We start from the raw sequence: 16,008 nt of genomic DNA on the forward strand, positions 1-16,008 counted from the left end.
TCCTGCCTCCATTTCACCTCCGAGCAATTTTCCCAAATGTGTGTTTTCTGACCCTGTTTCCATCCCACCTCCAAGAGGCAGGATAGGCCCTTAAGGCCCTTAAACAACCAGTTAAGTGCCTCTATAATCCCATTTTGAGAGGCCTTTCTGATTTTATCACTTTTCCCACGTCCTGCACGTCTCCTCTGGAACACGCCAGTGAATCCTGGCGGCCTCACAAGTGGACTGCTTACTTACAGCTGCAGCTCCACCATTAAAAAGGAGTTTTCAGCAATCATTATTTGCAGGTGGCAGAACTTTGTTGTCTCAGGTCTGGGGGAACTTTTAGCAGGCATACCCATTGCTGTGGAAGTTTGGAACCTGACACCCATCTCCAGTGTGACCTCCTGGGAATCCCTCTCGCCACCTTGACTGAGCGCTTCCTCAACTGAGGCATATACCAGAAGCAAGGGAACCATTTATTTCCTTTCCTCCTGGACATCAGATTCGGATGAAGACCGGCCGTGGCAGCAGCAGAACCATGAACAACAGCAGCAGCAACAACAGGAGCGCCAAGATGCTGCTCACCCACCTGAAGTTGCACAGGCCAGAAGGCGCCAGCGCGCGACCACATTGCTGCCCGGAATGCAAGGGACGCACTTATCTTGGCCAGATTTGCTTAGCCTGCACAATCAAACACTTTTGCCTCACACCTTCTTATCAGACCATCGACAATGGCCAAGAACCTGCGGATTCCTATCACTCTGATCACCATACTGACAATTGCAAGTCGCCCTAAGCCCTCAATGTGGAAGTCCCATTAGCGAAATGGCACACGCCACAGCTGCAACAGTTTGCCATCAGAATTTTTTACGACAATAAGCAACTGATGGCTTTTCAAAATTAAACACAACATTACACCCAAGTGACTACTCTTGTGACTATTTGAGCATTATCTTCCTCTTACGCATGCTCCTACGTGGTGCTTCCCCTGTGGCTTCAGCAGATGTGGAGGCCCCTTGCTCACTTTCTTGCTCCTGTCTCGACACCTTTGGCGGGCGTCCTCTGGGGTTGCGAACCTGTGAGGGCTCGGCAACAGTCTGCTGCTCCTGCGGCTGTGCAGGGGTTGAGATGCTGATCTCAGTTGGGTGGGGACTCTGGTGGGGCTCTGACCGAGGGCTCTGCAGTGGCATGGAAGTGTGAGCGCTGGGAGAGGAGCCCCCACTTGTTGTATGCCACCAACATCCCTCTCATGGAGCAGCCCCACTTCAGAGCTAGCAAGTGGCTGGACAGCACCTTGCTGCACTGCAGGGGGGCCATGAGGACCCATTTCTGCACTGGAAGTCCTACTCCAGAGGACTTGCATGAAGGTCTGGTTTGTTTGCTTAATAGCTGACCATCGCTCCTCAAGATATGTCAGTCTATTCTGAACAATTACCATGTTTTCAATACCCTGGCGACTAAGCTCCTCCATGGACTTAGCCATCCTCTCCTCTACCGTAGCCATCCTCTCCTCTACGGTAGCCAGCCTTAGCATGGAGGTTGCCATCCTTACCATGGAGGTAGCCATCCTTTCCAAGGAGGTTGCTATCCTTTCCGTGGTGATGCGTTCATGCGCCAATGACTCCACAAAGGCTCTGCTCATGGTCGCTATGGACTCCTCCATTCGCTCCACACTCGCAGCGACCCTGGAGACAAAACCTGCCAGAGACTCCTGCACCTGTTCCTGGAGTTCCAGCACCGCTCTCCTTCTGGATGGACCCGGAGGCACAGGGTTGACATACAGTGGAGCCGAGCTGGGAGCGTCCTCTCCACTGCGACGAGGACTCTCCACTGCTGTCCCTGTCTCCACCATCTGCTGATGCTCACTTGTGAGCTGTGATACACCAGGTGACAACTCTACTCTATGTCCCGAAGGTCCCACCGAGGTGTGAGTGCCTGCGCTGGCGCAGGGTATGCTTAATTCTGCTGACGGCGCGCCCTCAGAGGTTGCAGCTTCCTCTGAGGAGTCTGGAAGCTCAGGCTCTTCCTCCTGGACAGTGGGGACGGGGGCTTTCGATGGTCCTGTGGGGGAGTAAAGGAAAGAGTTAGAGATGTGAGGTAAAGGTTGCATGCAGATTGAATTGTGCAGATGATCATAATTATTCTGATGCTCTATCAGATTGATTTATCAGTCACTCATGCAATGTCAATGAGAGATGCCAAACTATTCTGTCACCAGCCTGCTGTGATACGCCTGCCTGTCCGTCCCCCTCTTGGGAATCCTCCTCGATCCCGGCAATTTCCAGGGCCGCCTCTTCCGAGGTGGTGAGCTGGGCTACTGAGGGTGGCCCTCCTCCTGTCCTCATCTTTCCCTCTTATTGTGGGCTCTCTTTTCCTGCAGTGAGGGACACAAGTGGAGTTTGAGTGAGAATGAAGGAGTGAATGTAGAGAATCCATAGCATAGATGCTTAGAAGGAGACAAAGGGCCCTCCCTGTGTGTTGTAAGTTGTTGTCATTGCATCACAGTGATAGGGAGTGTGAGGGCTGCATGGTCGAATAGTTAAGTGAATGTGACCATAGACAGAGAGGGAATGGGTAAGGGTGCAGGGATGTCAGTGTCAAGTGGGATGTGGAGGAAGAGGTTGGCAAAGCAGAGTGCTGGTGAGGAGAGGCGATGGGGATCAGATTGAGGGTGATGAGAAGGTCATACTCACTTTTCCTGTGCGGAGAAGGTCATGAAACCTCTTCCTGCACTGCAGCCAGGTTCTGCGGCACATAGAGATGGCATTGACCTCCTGGGCCACTTGCAGCCACACAGCTTTAGTCTGTTGTGGTGGCTTTTTTCTCCCTGAGGAAGGGAAGAGCACCTCCTTATTAGATCTTGCTCCCTGCACCAGCGCATGGAGGGAGGGCTCATCAGAGCGAGGTGCACACTTTTGCTTGCTGGTGGACATGGTCGGTAAATGAAGTCCTTCATACAATGTCCAAAGCATTTCCAGTCTCCAGAAGAAGCAAGGCTGCTTGCAGGCCTTAAATCCAGCAGCACTGATGACGTCATTGGAGGCGACTTTCAGGATGGAAAGTCTAATTGGGCCAGGGGTTCCCACACGCTGGAAATCAAGTGCCCAATTAGGGGAAAATCGCACTTTTTTCTCACTTCACATCGGAGTTGGGGTCCTGACACGAAAACCACCTGACATGCCTCAGCCCGACCCCAATGGCAAAATCGAGCCCTTGGAGTTTTAGGAATGTTCAGTTTTGACGGGGACAAATAAAGAACTAATGATTAAACAGGGGACTCTTTCGAATAAATATCTGGTGGCAAATTGCATACAATTGCGTTGATGTAATAGAGTTGTTGGCAAAGAATCAAAAACTTCATAAAAAGTACCTTTTTTTGCAAGATTCACTAACATTTAGACAGGGGAAAATCCTTGAGGGCCTTATGTCGAAACTTCAGTAGGGAACAAAAGACAATCAATTCAGGCCTAAAAGAGTTAGGCCTCAATTAGTGTTTTCCAACAAGGACAACAGCACCAGGCATTGAGCAGTCAGTAGCAGCTCGCCAGAACCCCAGTAGTTAGATTCGCGAGGGTAGAAACCCTAAGGCCCGATAGGCCTGAGGCCTGGCCTCACAGCCATATAGCAGCTGTTGTGTTACACAGAATCCTGCTCCTCAATAATTGCATGGCAACAGAACAAATGAACATCATCTAATTGTAGAAGTTTAAAAAAAAAATAAAAGCAAATGATTTGTCAATATTTTGTATCCTCTTTTTAAATGAGTTGCATAACAATAAAACTAAAATATCTCTGTGGGTATAATGTCTGAGGAATAAAACTGCAATAGAGAGGGGGAATATGGTACTGAGATAGAGGATCAGCCATGATCTTATTGAATGGTGGAGCAGGCTCGAAGGGCCGAATGGCCTACTCCTGCTATTTTTCTATGTTTCTAGACGCTTTCAAGAACAAAGCTCCCCAAAACTTTACACTAATGTCCCTCAGTGCCAGTTAATGGGGATTATTGAGTAGCTCGGCGTGTTGTTGAAGTGCTGTAGGTTAACGACAGCTATTTTCAAAGGGGAAAACAAAAATGTTAGAAATGAACTTTCACGATGTCCTTTTCAGACCATTCCGCACATTCACCGTCAAAGAACCACCACACGTCATCGACCAGTGAAGCCGTCCCCCCTCCCACCCTCTCTCAAAATCAAGCGTTTTCTCTTCCGCCTGGGCATGCTGTGTGTTGCTTCATGGATGGCGGAGTCGGGCTGTATGACATGGGAGCTAAGAAGTGGAACTTTCTGAGAGATTTGGTAGGCTCCAGGAAAGACTGTTTATTTTAAATTGCCCCCGTAGTGGCTATATCATTAGTATCCTTTGTGCTGTAATGGTTGAAAGATAAATAATTCTAAACAATCATAATTAGAAAAGGCTAACAGACCCCAAAACAGGTCTTGTTTTTTATTTTGTATTCCAGGGTCACGTGGAAACAATCTTTGACTGTAAATTTAAACCAGACGACCCCAACCTCCTAGCCACGGCATCATTTGATGGGACAATAAAAGTGTGGGATATAAACACCTTGACAGCAGTCTACACTTCACCTGGTAATGAGGGCGTCATCTACTCCCTGTCCTGGGCTCCAGGTAAGATATCACTGGTCATGTTCTCAGGAGCCGCATGCCTGTACTGTTAAATACCAAGTACACATCATGCCGAGCAGCGGGTGGGGCCATTGAAGCTGCACCACATTGTCCTCATGTGGACTATTCCTTTTATTGAGAAGCCCAGGTGAAGGGTTAAAGCTATCAGGCCGCACATCCCAAAGATTGCAAATAATGCATGTGAAGACGAATCAAATCAAGCAATAGTGATTCGGTGATGCCGAGGCTTGGGTTTTAAGAACCTACAGATCAAAGGAAAGACAGAGGGAAATAATTTGCCATGTGGTTGATAGTGAGGTAGAAAGCTGTAGGCTGCAGGAAGATATCAATGGACTGGTCAGGTGGGCAGAAAAGTGGCAAATGGAATTCAATCCGGAGAAGTGTGAGGTAATGCATTTGGGGAGGGCTAACAAGGCAATGGATTACATAATAAAGGGTAGGACACTGAGAAGTCATAGAGTCATAACAGCACAGAAGGAGGTCATTCGGCCCATCAAGTCCGTGCCGGCTCTCTAGAGCAATCCAGTCAGTCCTATTCCCCCCGCTCTATCTCCGTAGCCCTGCAAGTTTATTTCCCTCAAGTGCCTATCCAGTCTCCCCTTGAAAATATTGAGTGTCTCCGCTTCCACCACTTCCATCGGCAGCGAGTTCCAGGTCCTCACCACTCGCTGCGTAAAAAAGTTTTTCCTCACATCCCCCCTGTATCTCTTCCCAAAACCTTAAATCTGTGTCCCCCTAGTCCTTGTACCATCAACTAGTGGGAACAGCCTTTCCCCGTCTAGCCTATCCAAACCTGTCATAATCTTGTACACCTCTATCAAATCACCCCTCAACCTCCTTTGCTCTAATGAAAACAAATCCAGCTTCTCCAACCTGTCCTTGTAGCTAAGATCCCCCATACCCAGAACCATTCTGGTAAATCTCCTCTGCACCCTCTCATGGGCCTTCACATCCTTCCTAACATGTGGTGACCAGAACTGGACGCAATTGTCCAGTTGTCGCCTAACCAGCGCTTTATAAAGCATCAGTGTCGAGGAACAGAGGGACCTTTGAGTGCATGCCCACAGATCCCTGAAGGTGGCCGGACAGGTGGATAAGAAGGCATACGGGATACTCTCCTTTATTAGTCGAAGCATAGAATATAAGAGCAGGGAGACAATGCTTGAACTGTATAAAACATTCATTAGGCCACAGCTAGAGTACTTACAGTTCTGGTCACCGCATTACAGGAAGGATGTGATCGCACTAGAGAGGTCATGGAGGAGATTTATGTGGATGTTGCCAGGACTGGAGAATTTTAGCTATGAGGAAATATTGGATAGGCTGGGGTTGTATTCTTTGGAACAGAGGCTGAGGGGAGATTTATTTGAGGTGTATAAAATTATGAGGGGCCTAGAGAGAGTGGATAGGAAGGACCTATTTCCCTTAGCACAGAGGTCAATAGCCAGGGAGCATAGATTTAAAATAATTAGTAGAAGGATTAGAGGGGAGTTGAGGAGGGTGGTGGGGGTCTGGAACACACTGCCTGAAAGGGTGGTAGAGGCAGAAAGTACTTGGATATGCACTTGAAGTGCCATAACTTACAAGGCTACGGACCAAGTGCTGGAAGGTGGGATTAGGCTGAATTCAGCCGGCACAGACACGATGGGCCGAATGGCCTCCTTCTGTGCTGTAAATTTCTATGATTCTATGATAAGGAGCTGTTATAAGAATGCAGCAGAGGGCATAGATAGAGAGAAACAAAGTGAGTGAAGCTAGGGTCTGACAACCACCTCAGAGAATAATAGCAAATGTGGGACTTCAGTTATGTGGGAGAGACTGGAGAAGTTGGGATTGTTCTGCTTAAAGCAGTGAAGGTGAAGGGGAGATTTGATAGAGGTGTTCAAAATCATGAAGGGTTCGGATAGAGTAAAAGAGGAGAAACTGTTTCCAGTGGCAGGAGGGTCGGTAACCAGAGGGCACTGATTTAAGGTAATTGGCAAAAGAACTAGAATGGGAAATGAGGAAAAAAAATCACTTAGCGAGTTGTTGTGATCTGAAATACACTGCCTGGAAGGGCGGGGGGTGGGTGGGGTGGGGGCGGTGGAAGAAGATTCAATAGTAACTTTCAAAAGGAAATTGAATAAATACTTGAAGGGGAAAAAATTTGCCGAGCTATGGGGAAAGAGCAGGGGAGTGGGACTGCAGGAAACTTTGTGCTATCCGGCACCCACGGGACCGAGCTGCTGCCGTTGCCTCAAAACTTCCGGATAGACCAGCGTCAATGTTATCAGATAGGAGCTTTTCATCTCCGTATCTGACAACAAAGACTGTTGCTTAGCAACAGCTTGTCAGCACTCGGCCCCGTAGCTTGGAAGCGTCTCTGAAGCTGTTGCTAAGATACAGAGACGCTTTCTAGAGCCTGCCGTATCTGACCACAAACACTGTTGCTCAGCAACAGCTTGTAAACACTCGGCCCAGTAGCTTGGAAGCGTCTCTGAAGCTGTTGCTAAGCTACAAAGACGCTTTCCAGAGCCTGCCTGTGAAAAGAATGCTAGGAGAAGAAAAAAAACCTCACCAAAACGGCTGCTGATTTCTGCCGTTAGATCGAAGTTGCCGGACATTCAACCTCCGGATAGCACAAAGTTTCCTGTAATTGGATAGTTCTTTCAAAGAGCCGGCACAGGCCCAATGGGCTGAATGGCCTCATTCTGTGCTGTATCATTCTATGATTCTATGAAAAATGGCCTAGAGATTATCTAATACCAGACTGACAATAAGTGAATTTGAACCAGTAATTAAAAATTAATTTTCAACTTGTTCTAGTATACACTCAACCATTAGGTAGACAGCGTGATTTTATTTTACATAATTTTGCTAGTGAATCCCCAAATAAGCCTGTCCTGTCTCCCTCCAGTACGGCCTCACAGCCAAGTCAGATCCCATCCTAACGTTATGTTACCGCATTTGAACTTTCCAGGAGCTGTTCCTTTAAATTGACACTCATTTTAAATGTATCACTAACTTTATCTGTAAGGCCTTTGTCTATATCTGTAGAGACTAGAACAAGAGCTGTTTACTCATTTAAAAACTTTTAACTGTAGGCGGTCTACACTTCACAACTACACATTAATGACCTCTTTACTTGAAGGTGACCTAAACTGCATCGCGGGCGCAACCTCACGAAATGGAGCTTTTATATGGGATGTGAAAAAAGGAAAAACGATTACCAGATTCAGTGAAGTAAGTTGCTGGGTTTCATCTTCTTACAGTTGAATGCAGGAGGTTAAGATAGAAATTGACTTGTTTTGTATTTCGGTGTAACTGGACAGTCATAAAAAAACAGAAAACACACTCAGGCTGCATCTGTAAAGGGAGGAACAGAGTTAACGGCCCAGAAATTCGGGTCGGGGGCTTCCCGCGGGTGCAAGCCCCCGACCTGCACTTATCTAGCGTGTCGGCCGTTGAGTTGTGGGCCCCCGTGGGATTCCGATCCTGGGCCTCCTCCAACTGCCGGCGCACAGAGCTTGCGTATCCCAGGGGCGCAGTTAGTTCGAAGCGTCCCCTGGGATCACGTGGGTCATGGAGAGCCAATGGTAGCAGGGAATGCTTCATTCATAAGTTTGACAGGAAGAGCTATCAAACCTATAAATACTATAAGCCCCAAAACATCACTAAAACTTCAAATAAATTTTTTTTTTAAATCACATTTTTAAAGTAACTATAAATTACATGAAATAACTATTTTAAACAATAATTTAAATTTTTGAAAAAATTAATTATATTTTCTAACGGGGCTAAAAATAAACTTACCTTTCTTTAAAGTATTTAAAAATAATAAACCTGTGGAAAAAATGTTTTAATTTTAATTAATTCACCACTTACCTTGTTAAAAGCAGGCCTTGCGCCTGCTTTTTAAAAGTGTAACTGCTGGAGACTTACCCTCCCGGAGAAACCTGCAAAAAAAACGTATGTTCAATGCGCACGTGCTGCCTCTCCGGCGCACGCGTTCGACCACTGAACCCCTTCTTTCAGGGGAACAGAAGTGCTGGTTTCCCGCGCATGCGCAGTGCATGCACGACACCGGCACTTTCGTTGGGCCTAGGTGCGAGTACCCCGTGCGTACTCACGCGTTGGGACCCGAATTTCTGGGCCATTAATGTTTCAGGTCGATGACCTTTTGTCAGAATTGGAAGACGTTATATTCAGATCTGATTTGTCTATTTGGAAGTGTCTGCAATAGAAAGAAAGAAAGAAAGACTTGCATTTATATAGCACCTTTCGTGTCCTCAGAATGTCCCAAAGTGCTTTACAGCCAATGAACTACTTCTGAAATGTAGTCACCGTTGTAATGTAGGAAACGCAGCAGTAATGCTGCACACAGCAAGGTACCAAATGACCAGATAATCTGTTTTAGTGGTGTTGGTTGAGGGGCAAATGCTGACCGGGACATTTCCCCTGCTCTTCTTTGAATAGTGCCACGGGATCTTTGGCATCAACCTGAAATGGCAGTTAGGTGTAGCACCTCAGCCAAAAGACGGCACCACCGACAGCGCAGCACTCCCAGAGTACTGCACTGGAGCGTCAGCCTAGATGTTGTGCTGAAGGCTCTGGAGTTGGACTTGAACCCATAACCTTCTGACTCAGACATGAGAGTGCTGCCCACTGAGCCATGGCTGACGGGCCTGTGTTTAGTGCTGTCTGTTCTTTTCCCAGAGCAGTGCTGTGTAACTTTTTATCAATGAAATTGACATATATCCATCTTAACAAAATAAAGTAAAAAGAAAGACTTGCATTTATATAGCGCCTTTCATGACCACCGGACGTCTCAAAGCGCTTTTCCGCCAATGAAGTACTTTTAAAGTGTAGTCACTGTTGTAATGTGGGAAACGCAGCAGCCAATTTGCACACAGCAAGTTTCCACAAACAGCAATGTGATAATGACCAGATAATCCGTTTCAATTATGTTGATTGAGGGATAAATATTGGCCAGGGCACCGGGGAGAACTCCCCTGCTCTTCTTCAAAATAGTGCTATGGGATCTTTTACGTCCACCTGAGAAAGCAGACGTTAAACGTCTCATCCGAACGACGGCACCTCCGACAGTGCAGCACTCCCTCAGCACTGCACAGGTAGTATCAGTCTAGATTTATGTGCTTAGGTGCCTGGAGTGGGATTTGAACCCAACAACTATTTTAACTCAGAGGCGAGTGTGCTACCAACTGAGCCACAGTTGATAGGGGGATAACATAACTGTACAGTTTACAACTAAGCTTAACTGGGGTTGATTTACATTTGTGAGAGCTTTCTCGTGCTAGTGCTGTATTCTGGTTATTTTTGTTAGTGTCGAGGATAGCACTGCGGACAATTAGAACTACACTGATTGTCACAGTGGTGTCATCAATACTGTCACCAAATACTACTTAATTCAGAATTTGACGATAGAATATACAAAGTACTTTGTACATTAGTATTAAACTCTAAAATATAAGCATGCACTTCCCTGTCATATGGCATTACATCACTTCAGTTCAGATATCACAAGCCACCATCAGCTTGCAGCCATTTCTGAGTTTCTTCACTTATCCCTGCGCACCATTAAGTTCCCAACCACTGTAACTTTAACACAGGTCTTGCACGTAATATATAGAAAATATTTTCAATTTATATGTAGAATGAAAAGCAGCACTGCGTTTCAAGGCTACAACACACCTCAGGATTCAGGTGATGTGTGTAAACTACTCCAACTTCACCTGCATAGAATTAAATGTATCCTGTTACAGTGCCACCTGGGGTCTACTGTGATATGTGCATCTGTAACAGCTGTTTGAGCCCGGGCATTTAATTTGCTGGGTAAATAGTAGACAGCGGTATTGACTGTCTTACTTTCCTTTCTTAATGTTCCGTGCCTCCTATGCCCTTTATTCTTACACTTCATGCCTCGGATGCTCTTCACGCCTCCACATGTTCCCCTAATGCGCCTCACTGCCTTCCTAACAGTCATTGCGCTGTATATGAAGCACTTGTGATGTTTCTGAAAGACATGATAAGACACTATATAAACACAATGTTTCCTTCCTTCCTCCCTTCCTCCCTTCTTCCCTTCCTTCTTTCCTTTCCTTTTCTTCCTTTTCTTTCCTTCCTTTCTTCCCTTCCCTTCCCTTTCCTTCCTTCCTTTGTTTCCTTCCTTTTCTCTTTCTTTCTTCATGGGTACACATATTCCTCTGATGTCCTTTATTACCTCATGCCACCCCATACCTGATGCCTATCCTGAATCTGATGACTTGATGTCTCTCAAGGCCTCTGATTGCCCTCGTGCTTTCACATATTTCCTTGAATGCTTTCATCGCTCTTCCTATGCCAGAATGCCCATCATGCCTCGAATGCCCCTCATTCCTATGCCAGGATGCCCATCATGCCTCGAATGCCCATCTCACACCTCGCTAAGACCCCATGTGTTGCCTCTCATGCAGTGTGAGTCTGATTCTTCCCTACCAAGTTTTTCAGAGTCCCTCCCCCACCCAGTATTTTGTCTGCTTAAAATGGCAGTGGTTTCTCCTCCTGTCATTCTGCAGTGACAGGCACATTGGAAGATTGCTACTGGGAGACTGAGCTAATCCGGCCTCCCTCATGCTCTGAAGCCTGGCCATTATCATTATGGGTACTGACCTGGTGCAGAAAGCAAGAGAGGCTGGAGTAGCTCACCGTCCCAATGCCATTCCTTGAATCTCTCACTGTGAGACTGAGAGCAGAAGAAAGCAGCACAATCTACAATGAGAACTCGCCTCTACATAAAATCTTTAGGGGGAAAAATTCAGTATCGCCCCATTTGGGACGCCATTATCGGCCGTGCGCAAAGTTTAGTGCCTGGCGCTAATTATTGCCTCCGACAGCAAACTTGGAGGTGATTGGAGCGCTAATCAGGCGCTTCACACCTGTCTTAAGGCGCAAAGGCCGAGGAGCGAGGCGCGACCTCAGAGCGCTGGCGAAGCAAGGAAGGGGAAATCAAAATGAACCTGCAAAGTGCTGCTCAGTACTCAAAACTCCTTCACACAGCGTTGAATCTCTCCAGAAGTCTCTCTCTCTCTCTCTCTCTCTCTCAGTATGCGTGGTGCAAAAATGTCACCAACAAAAAAAGGCAGGAAGCGGCCACCTTTAAATAGCGCTCCCCCAGTCCCTTCCCGACTGCAAAACGCTCCCCTCAACCTGTCGTTGCTAGTGGCAGGCGGTAAGGCAGGGGGTGCCACTCAATATCCGGTCTAGGGCGCTAACGGGGCATTGCGCACTTGACTGACATCACGATCTGCCGGCGCAGGAGATTGTGGCGGTAGTGTTTAGCGCCGCCGCAAAATGTCTAGTTAATTTTGCGAGCAGCGCAAACATCACTGCGCCCGGGCGCTAGTTGCTTTGTGCCCCATTAGCGCCCTCTTAAGGCGCTAACGTGAAGCGCAAACAACTGAATTTTTCCCCCTTAATCTACAAAAGTAGTAGTAAGAAGAATCGAGTGCCGAGCCAGAGCGAAGGGTTTAGGATGAGTGACTGAAGGTTTCGATGAAAAGATGGGTTTGGAGAAGATTTTTAAAGGAGGAAAGAGAAGTCTAAATGCACAGGGGTTGAAGGAGAGAGTTTCAGAGAGTAGGGTGCAGATGTCTGAAAGTATCTCACCAACGTTGGAGCAAAGTAGGAGGGGCGAAGGAAGGGGAGATGCTCAGGAGGCCGGAGTTGGACGATCGCAGCGTGTGGGAGGGAAAGTAAATGTGGAAGAGGTTGCAGGGCTAAGGCGCAGCAAAGTCATGGAGAGATTTGAAGATAAGTACGAGGACTGTAAGGTTAATGCATTGTTGGACAAGGAGCTATTATAGGTCAGGAAGGACAGGAGTGATGGGCGAGCAGTACAAGAAATGGGCAGCTGAGTTTTGAATAAGTTAGAGTTTATAGAGTATGACAAAGGAAGGTCAGCCAAACGACTTATGGGGGGATCTCAGACTTTACATTGTATGGGTGGGAGGTGGATCTCAAGGCACATCAGATAGGAAGGGTTTCGACCTGAAACGTTAACTTTGCTTCTCTCTCCACGGATGTTGCCAGGCCTGCTGAGTTTTTCCAGCATTTGTTATATAGGGGAAAACTGCCTGTTTATAGGAGAAATAGCCTCATGCAGTCTGTATCCATACATGGACAACCCCCCCCTGATGTTGAGGAGTGCTTTATCTTCTGACACACCCTGCATGCAAAGTTCACAAAGTGCCTGCTAAATTTGTTCAAGTACTACAGAAACGCATTGAAATAAGACAATGAAAGATTAAAACGTGTGACTCACTGTGCATGGATTTGCATGCGTTTCTGAGCGCGTGCCAGGAAATGGGAAAGAAAATCGGAGTCATTACTAGGATCAGATGTTCAGAAAGTGAAATGTAGAACGCTCCTAAACAGCCTCTGGCACAGCTCAACATTAGCATCAAATATACCCTATTTGTGTATCTAATCATGAATCTAATCAAGTGTTTCTAATCAAATTTTACTTTAATATAGAGATATTGGCCTGGAAATTGCGGTCGGAGTCTTGCTGCCTGCGTACACCTCCGAACCGCAAGAAAACTACATATTTACCTTGTGTCTCCGGAGTTTCGAACACTTGCAGTCCTGGGCCTGCAGGCGTAGGCCTGTGTAAAGGCCCACGTATCCCGGGGGTTCGCAAGCGTCCCTGGGATCACGTGGGCCAGGCCACCCAATGACAAAGGGGGATTCCTATGATATTTATGGGGATTCCCTTTACGTACCGAATCCCCATAAGTATAATAGAAATCACCTAAAAAATACAATTTCACAACACTGAAATAAAAATAAGTGATCACAGATTCAAAATTAATTAAAATACCCTTTAATTAAACATTTAAAAATTACATTTTTGAAAAATAAATTTAAATGGGACAAAAATAACCTAAATTAATTTTAAATGTACGTTTATGAATGTTTAAATCATTTAAAAAATATATTTTAATGTTTATTTTAACCCTTACGCTGGTAAAAGAAGGCCTGCTTTTACCAGGCATAAGGGGTTCGTGGGTATCGCTGGGCAGTGTTGGGCAAATAGCCCAAATCTGCGGCCGCGAACGGGAATTTACAGTGGATGCGTACGATCTGGCGAGGCGAACCTTGACAGATCGCAAGTTCCGGGTTTTCGCGCGCGTGCATCGCACACAGAAACCCAGAACTTGCGGGGCGCTAACGAGAGCATCCACACATACCTCGTACAATCCAGGCCTATATGTTCGACTTGAAGATGAACTTCTGTCGAAGGCATCACTTTCAGCTCTCCAGATGCCTTTGCCAAAGAGATGTGCTGAGCCTGGCATGCAATGTTTCACTCGCAGGTTAAATCAAGAATAACACGTAGATCGTCCAGTGAGAATTACAAACCAATGACGCATCAAGGGATTCAGATGATAAAAAGCCATGCAGCCCAGCACAAGCCCATTATCAGCTTTATCTGGATCCCAAGATACTTCATTCTTCTTTCCAAGTACTATAACAGCAATGGTAGAGTGCAGGAGGCCGTTAATGAAACAAAACTACTGAACACTGATGCTCCATTAGGTCATTTCAACTGCCAGTGCAGCCAGTTTCTTTTTAGATGAACAACATGATTTTATTTCATTACAATGGTACTGCTAGTTAGTGTCTTATTATTCCTTGAAGCACGGAAAAAACGGAATCTTCTGTATTGCTTGGAGCCACAAAGATTCCAAAAGGATAGCCACGTGTAGTGGGGACGGATTCTGGTAAGTGTTGTTTATGTCACTTGTCTCTTTTTTTTTCATTGCTAATAGTATGCAAGGGCGTTCGGAGGCGTAGATAGTATACAGACATTTGCATGTTTTATAATAGACTGGAGCAACCTGATTTTCACTCAAAACCATGGCCTTCAGCCATTAGCAAATTTCCTGCTCCCTGAATCTCTCTGTCGCTGTTCCGAGCTCGTTCAGCTGTCAGAAGTTGCTGGTATTCCACACTCTTCCCATTCCTTTCCTTCTACTCGTCTCCAGTTAGAGAAAGTGAAGGAATGCTTTCTGACAACAGACCTAGCTCACCCTCCCACTAGTAAAAGAGCAGCACTATGGCCATAATAGTGCAAAAAAGATTTACAAGGATGATACCAGCACTGAGAGGTTATACCTATCAGGAAAGCGTGATCAGGCTGGGGCTCTTTTCTCTAGATAAGTGAAGGCTGAGGATGACCTGATAGAGGTCTTTAAGATTATGAAAGGGTTGATAGGGTAGATGTAGAGAAGATGTTTCCACTTGTGAGGGAGATCAAAATTAGGGGCCATAAATATACGATAGTCACTAATAAATCAATTAGGGAATTCAGGAGAAATTTCTTTACCCAGAGAGTGGTTAGAATATCGAACTCGCTACCACATGGAGTAGTTGAGGCGAATAGCAGAGATGCATTTAAGGGGAAGCTAGATAAACATAAGAACACAAGAACATAAGAAATCGGAGCAGGAGTAGGCCATTCGGCCCTTCGAGCCTGCTCCGCCATTCAATGAGATCATGGCTGATCTTCTGCCTCAACTTCATTCACCGGCCCTATCGCCATATCCCTTGAGGCCCTTACTAGTCAGAAATCTATCGACTTCTGTTTTGAATATACGCAATGACTGAGCCTCCACAGCCCTCTGGGGTAGAGAATTCCAAAGATTCACCACCCTCTGTGTGAAGAAATTTCTTCTCATCTCAGTCCTGAATGGCCTACCCTTTATCCTGAGGCTGTGGCCCCTGGTTCTAGACTCCCCAGCCAAGGGAAACATTCTCCCAGCATCCATCCTATCAAGCCCTGTAATAATTTTGTATGCTTCAATGAGATCCCCTCTCATTCTTCTGAATTCAAGAGAATACAGGCCTAGTTTACTCAATCTCTTCTCACATGACAGTCCCGCCATCTCTGGAATCAATGAAGGACAAAGGAATAGAAGGATATGCTGATAGGGTGAGATGAAGAGGGGTGGGAGGAGGCTCGGTGGAGCATGAACACTGGCATAGACCAGTTGGGCTGAAGGGCCTGTTTCTGTGCTGTACATTCTATGTAATAGAGCCAGTTCGCTCACACTGTGGATGTTGGAATAGTCCAGCTTTCGAACATTGTTCTCTTGCTGTCCTTCAATGGAGAATAAGAAAAAGAATAGCCTGAATCCCAGCACTGAAGACATAAGGCAGAGGGCAAAAATAAAGAGAGAAAGAGAGAGGATTTGGGGAATGAACTTTCTCTCTGCATGTAACTTCTCCCTCTGATAAGATGAGCGGAGAGATGACCGGCTTTGGACCAGAGTCAGGTTTGTTCTTAGGCTTGTGCTCAACTTCATTCACCGGCCCTATCGCACGCCATATGAACAGT

The 16,008-nt window shown here is 46.3% G+C and overlaps 1 protein-coding gene across 3 annotated transcripts in view; it reads left to right on the plus strand.

Annotated features, from left to right (window-relative positions):
• Positions 1–16,008, plus strand: part of wdr17 (WD repeat domain 17) — a 242,168-nt gene that overhangs the window by 69,548 nt on the left and 156,612 nt on the right. For all 3 annotated transcript variants that reach the window (XM_085977976.1, XM_085977929.1, XM_085977981.1), the window contains 4 exons: positions 4,093–4,280; positions 4,445–4,613; positions 7,762–7,853; positions 14,310–14,392. In XM_085977976.1, coding sequence (XP_085834102.1) covers positions 4,093–4,280; positions 4,445–4,613; positions 7,762–7,853; positions 14,310–14,392 — 532 coding nt within the window. The remainder of the gene's footprint in view (positions 1–4,092; positions 4,281–4,444; positions 4,614–7,761; positions 7,854–14,309; positions 14,393–16,008) is intronic.

This window comes from Somniosus microcephalus, chromosome 1 (genome assembly GCF_052327205.1).
Source record: "Somniosus microcephalus isolate GS21.2 chromosome 1, FLI_Smic_1.0, whole genome shotgun sequence".
NCBI lineage: Eukaryota > Metazoa > Chordata > Chondrichthyes > Squaliformes > Somniosidae > Somniosus > Somniosus microcephalus.